This window comes from Gasterosteus aculeatus, chromosome 2 (assembly GCF_964276395.1).
Source record: "Gasterosteus aculeatus chromosome 2, fGasAcu3.hap1.1, whole genome shotgun sequence".
Classification (NCBI taxonomy): Eukaryota; Metazoa; Chordata; class Actinopteri; order Perciformes; family Gasterosteidae; genus Gasterosteus; species Gasterosteus aculeatus.
In genome coordinates this window covers 7976035-7982130 of record NC_135689.1, presented here as the reverse complement: position 1 = coordinate 7982130, position 6096 = coordinate 7976035, and the positions used below count along the sequence as shown (strand labels likewise).

Genomic DNA, 6096 nt, shown 5'->3' with positions numbered 1-6096 from the left:
TAGTGTGGAGTTACACAAATAAGTCTTTGAGAATGGAATATTTGGGATGTTCATTGGACCAGTGGAGCATTGACAGTTTATTTGTCTGGTTTTACGTTGTTAATTGAATCATCGAAGGATCTGGAGCTTCCATAAAAAACAATTTATACTAACTTGATCAGTGTTGGTTGGCCACGTGCAGCTCCATTGACCTTCTCATCACCTTCGAGCAAATAACAAAAGCTCAAGATAACTGTGAGATAAAAATCAAAAGGGGGGGATTTTTGGATCCATTGTTCTTTCTGGTTAATTATCTTGTGTTGCCGATAAAAGTGACCACATCGGTAAACACGATAGAAACGTCGACGAGAAGTGTCTTTTATTTATTTTATATTATTTTTTTAAAGGAATCACAGACTCCTCCTTCTGTTCCAAACTTTGTCACGGGAGTGGGAACTCCCTGCTCCTCCGCGAGTCGGCGAGCAGAGGAGGCGTGGGCCCGCAGAGAGAGAGAGAGAGACAGAGAGAGAGAGAGAGAGAGAGAGAGAGAGAGGAGACGCTGAGAGGAGCTGCCGGAGGAGCGTTAATGACACACCGGCCGGTCTCAGTCACAGCGATGCAGATTTAGCTCCAAAAAAAAAAAAAAATCCCACACACAACAACTTTTTCCACGCTTGATTCGCCGACTCGAGAGGCGCCGGAGACTGGGACAAAGTTCCACACCGAACGTCAATTCGAGAGGATTGGTTTTATTCTCAGACATGGGCTTGGGACGCTCTCGCGCAAAGACGCCGCGGCCGCTCGCCCTCCTCGTCCGCGCGCTCCTCTGCGGCAGCGCGCTGCTGCTCGCGGTTCCTGCGTGCGAGGCGTTTAACTTGGACGTGGAGAAGCCGGCTGTGTACAGCGGACCTAACGGGAGCTACTTCGGATATGCTGTAGATTTTTATCTGGCCGATGCTGCCAGGTGAGTGGTTTCTGTTTTGTTTTTTAGAGCATAAGTACTGTTATTCTGTTAAGTGGAGTCTGAAAAATTGTGCGAATGTGTTGCAAACTTTCCATGGGGGCGGACTAAATGTTTTGCCCAAACATTTCTATTTCCACGCTGCAGTTTATGGAGGACGTTTTCGGAACGTGACTCTTGCACTCTTGACAATTAGGATTTGGGGATTAAACTGTTCTCCAAAGCCTGTTTCCAGCAATCCTTATTGGTCTGAAATGCGGCTGCTGATTGCGATGCTGCCCCAGCTGCGTGGGGATGGGATCCCTGTGACACCGAGCATGCCGGGATTCTCTTGCGTTCTTCCTTTTTGAGGAACTCCCAAGGACTGATTCATACATGCTTGGGATTATGTCTCCTACTACTACGAGGAGAAAAGAAAACACTAGTGTGGGGAGTCCTGACTCTGTTTTTAACAGCACGTAGTGTTAATATCAACAGGAATGCAGCAGAAAAGCCCCCCTTCCCACCAAAAAACTTGACATTTGTATTGATTTACACTCAGAACACTTTGGTGAGCCGTGGGACCAAAACCTGTAGTCGACATAATCCTTAACAAAAGGCTGTGAAGGTTTCACTCAGACGTAATCAGTCTTCCTGGCTGCGTCTGTGTCCCGGCCCACTGTCGGGACCAGCCAGCATGCTGGGATTTGAGGAAGGGCTTTGTGCCGAGTAGGCCGGCAGCGGCAGCTCTAGTGTCCCTGTGTGTCCCCCCCCCTCTCTTCCCTGGACGGTGAGACACTCGGACACAGGGACAACCCCACCCCATCTTCCCCTTGCGCTCTCTCTTGCAAAAGCCTGCTGCTCTGAGTCTTCCTCTCTCTGCCTGGATGATTTAGGACGTGAAGCTTGAATGCATGAGCCGCTCTTCTCTCTCTCTCTCTCTCTCTCCAGCCTCCCCCTCCTCACTTCCTCCCATGCTGATGTCATTTTATTTTTATTTCATCCATCCCCCCACTGTCTAGCCGCGCTCCCATCATCTCTCCTCGACTCATTAAGCGTTAAGACAGAGTAGATGTCATCCTGGTGATGACTTCATCTGAACTTTTCTACAGTGAGGGATGCCATGCTCATGGATGAGGCCGAGCTCCCGCACAACAGGATTAATGTTTAAATGTAGCCTCCTACAACCCAGTGCCCAGTCTTTTTTTTCGCGTGCACGCTGTGTATTCCGAAGTCAAATGTCAAGCACAGACAAAGTACGCAAGAGCAGAATTATTATCACCGCTCTGATGGCTCTTTATCTGCACAACACGCATATCTGCCACTTTTCATTCACAGCCTCTTAGATGTGGAGACGTATCAGCAGATGCCAGGAGAGTTACAAAACAACTTTCCGTTATCTCTTGTTTTTGCCGTCACATCATCATCATCATCGCCCACACTCGGGAGAAGCAGGGGAGCTGGAATCCAGGGGGGGGGAAGGTCAGTCGAGGGTTGCACAGGGAGTTTTCTTCTCGTCAAGATGGGCTGCTGTTCGCCTGTCCGTCGCCGGTTGGACTACAGCGCTTAGATTAGCAAAACGAGACGGATGGCAGATCCAGAGACGAGGATGCTGCGTCCGTCCGTAAATGTCCCCTGGCGAGCCCGCCAGCACAAAGGCCTACTTTCTCTCAGTTTGACGCTTGACAACAAGTTTATGTACGTGGCGGGGGTCTGTCATGCCCTCTGGCCTGGCGTAATAAAATTAAGTTTAGACACTGTCAGACAGCCCACCATGGAAGATCGCCCGAGGGTAGTGTCTGCGAACTGTGAATGAGAGCGCTTGTCAGATACACACAGGAAGTGCAAGAGGTATATGGTCCCCTGTTGAGTGCGTTATCTTCGTTACTGGAGACGGTCAACTCTCATTCTCAGTCTTCTGAGGGCCGACTCTCAAATGACTTAATAGTCAAACGACAGTAACTGCCTCCTCTTTTTTTTCTTTTGCCGGTGCCAGGCGGGGATGAGGGAGTGGATCACGGCTGCAGACAGACTGAGTCAAAGGGTCGGGGACTGTAAATGATATTAGACCTTGCCTACAGTGTGTGGAGGGACGAGACGGCTTCTGGTGCCTGTTGAATGTTGGATTCTCATGGAAACATACGTTTATAACCACTTGATTTTGGAGTGGAAACTGCTCCGTGAGTTTATAGAGCCGTTAAAAAGAAACAATGTCCGGTGATGGACGACCCTCGGCTGGAGATTTGTTGCAGTCCTGGCATGTGTTTCAGTGACGTGTCGGCGATGTGCATTAGCTCATGAACAACATTTGGCCATGAACAACAACAACGTGCCGGGTTCAGCCTGTCCGTTCAGGTCACTCGCCTGGAGTTCACCCTCCCTGACGGGGTTAGAGTCGGACTAATGTTGACGTTGGACCGAGGTCTCTCCTTTGGCCACTAAGACTGCAATGTTTTCTCACAGCGGCCCTCCTTCATATATGATCGTTCTCATTTGAGTGATTGTTTTCATTGGTGCTCTTCTCTATGGAGTTGTTCTTAAACGAAACCAGTCGGTGTTGGAGCTGCCGGAGCGCAGCTTGTATATTTGTGTTGCCAAACTTTTCTTCATCCAGGTTCTTGCCGTTGAATGCAGACAAAAGGGCCCTTTGTCTGACGGCAGGAATAGTTATCTGTTTTCTATTTAAGTCCTTTTCACTATGACTCATTACTTTCTGACTTTATTGTTCTACTAAAAAAGGCTGAGTTGATTTCCAGTTGTCAAGCGTTGTACACACCTATGATAACCAGGCCAGTAGGTTGAGAGCCTTTATGTCTGTAGGTCAGCTGAGACGTACTTCGCTTGGCTACAAAATGCAGTCTGTCTCAAACACAACGTGCCTGTTTAGCTTTTACTAGTCTATTGGTAAAAGGGGGGTTTAAATTATGAGCCCGTGTGCGTTTCACTGGAAAAAGATGTCAGCGTGGACCTTTCTGTCAAGTCTGCTTCATTGAGCTGGGAATGCCTAGAGGACGTCATGTCTATAGGAATGGAGTTAGCCATCGGTCAGGGTCGCCCTGACTCATACTTTTCTAGATTTAATCTCTGGCTGCCAGGGGGCCTGGTTTGTTTTAACCCCAGGTCACTATATAACTCATCTATGTTCATTTGGTAGAGGTTATTGTTTACGCAGCAGTAAGCAAATGACACCATCGTCATCTTTGGCCAAGGCGAAAATTCCACTGGCTGGAATTCAAATTAGCATCTCATTTTTGTAATGGAAATGTGACGTAAACCTCTGGCCATTACGGTCTGTGGATGTGCGTTTCGCATGTATGCATGTGTGGGTGTGGCCGGGATCGTGGTGGGCGAACAGACAAAATGTTTCAACAGCTGCTTCCCCCCCAATCTCCCCCCCCCAACTCCCCTCCCCCATCATCAGGTCCAATACAACCATCTCTCAATTGTGAGGTGAGAGGACCGGACCCCCTGACGTGGGCATTGTGGAGAGGTGTGAAGCCCCAGCAGTTAAACCCCCCCATGTATGAGCATTTTGGAGCGGCTGGACTGTGAAAAGGGGGAAGGGGAAGGGGAAGGGGGGGGGGTTGCCACTGGGGGTGGAGGTGAGAAAACACTTTGGATCAAGAAAATGCGTTGGCTGGAGTAAGTCAATTTGATCAAAAGTGGAAGGATGTTTAAAATGTCTCGTCATTGAGCAGCTGCTGGTTTTCACACATTGACTCAGTGTTTTGCACATCATGCTGTTAAAAGTAGCAATCGCTAAATCATCTTGGTGTGGACTTTGCTCCATCAAATACCAGACTGGTGACTTCTTGCCAGCTGCTCAGTGCCAAAAAATTCACTGGTTTAAAATACTAAAAATTGTAAAATGTTCCTGTTTGACAATAAAAACCCTTTTTGGTTACCTTGGCCGGCAGCCCTTTTATGCTTTTGAGGATGCCCGGGGATTTCTCTTTTTTTAGAGTCAGATCCTCAACAGGCTAGACTGCTCGTCTGATCCACACTGGTCGGTGTGGCTTTAGATCTCAATTGCTCCTTTTCAAGTTCATCCCGGAATGTGGAAATGTCTTTAGCTTGTCATGAAATACTCACTCCGGACTTGTAAGCAACATACAGATCCTCTGTCTGCTTCTCACTCTGCCATCTGACCATTATGATAAGAAATGCAGCTTCAGCTCTGTACAGTAGACTCTCTGTAGTCGGCACACGCCATCCCGGAAGGCACTGCTACTCTCATCATCGTCGGGCTCCTGGACAGCAGCACTGAGAACGCGTGTGTGCGTGTGCGTGCGTGTGCGTGTGCGTGCGTGTGTGTGTGTGTGTGTGTGTGTGCGTGCACCACAGAGTAGCTGTCGTCCATATGGCGGATGTCAGGACTCAAAGCGGCTTCTGTCTGGCCTTGGTTCCGAGAGGACGTGAGGATATTCATGTGATCTAGAACAAGTCATCACGCACGCTACTTGTCCTTCTCATTTCTGTCATCCAGCTGCTTTCACACTAAGTGCCCACGCGTGCTTTGGAAAGTCAATATTGCTGCAAGATGACATCATGCAATGATTCATTCATCTGTTCAGCGTGTCAACTAGGGGTCTACCCCCATTGATCCAGGTACCATCAAATTATGCCGGTGAAGTGATTCTCTGGAGATGTTGGATTTTCCCTCTAAATCCCCCCTGAGGGAGGGAGGGGGGGTCTCTATAGCGGCCTCTGGCTCAGATCAGTTCGCTGCGTCGGAGTTGCTCTGCTGATTTGGAGCGACTTCGCTGTTTAAGCACTTGTTGATAGCTCTGTGATTTCGAAAAGGCCAAAACTCCTTTGCCTGTGCCACAGCGTCCGCCGAGCCGCGTCGATGACTGCGGGTGGCGATCGCAGCCGTCACTGGCAGGATTAACATATGTGATTTGTTTTCCCTCCCCCTCTTTCTAGCTTAAAGCGGTTAGTGTTCAAGTGACATCAGCTTTTGCAGCTGGGTGGAATACAATTAAATGTGGAATGAGACTAAAGAGGTGGGGATGTGGGGAGGGGTTGGGGAGGTGGTAACTGAAGAATTTTCCCTCTGACAGCCTCCTTCTGTAGCCTCCGTGATACATTTTATTAGCTGCGATAGTGTCACATCAGCAAGTTCCAGCACTCAGCCTCACCCCTGATAACGCAAGCCCACATACGTTCGTGGTTGC

The 6096-nt window shown here is 48.9% G+C and overlaps 1 protein-coding gene across 1 annotated transcript in view; it reads left to right on the top strand.

The window, feature by feature from the left end:
- The first annotated feature begins 472 nt into the window (after positions 1–472).
- Positions 473–6096, top strand: part of itga5 (integrin, alpha 5 (fibronectin receptor, alpha polypeptide)) — a 31088-nt gene continuing 25464 nt past the window's right edge. Inside the window, exon 1 of the mRNA XM_040192481.2 lies at positions 473–943. Within this exon, the coding sequence (XP_040048415.2) occupies positions 741–943 (203 nt within the window). The 5' untranslated portion in view covers positions 473–740. The remainder of the gene's footprint in view (positions 944–6096) is intronic.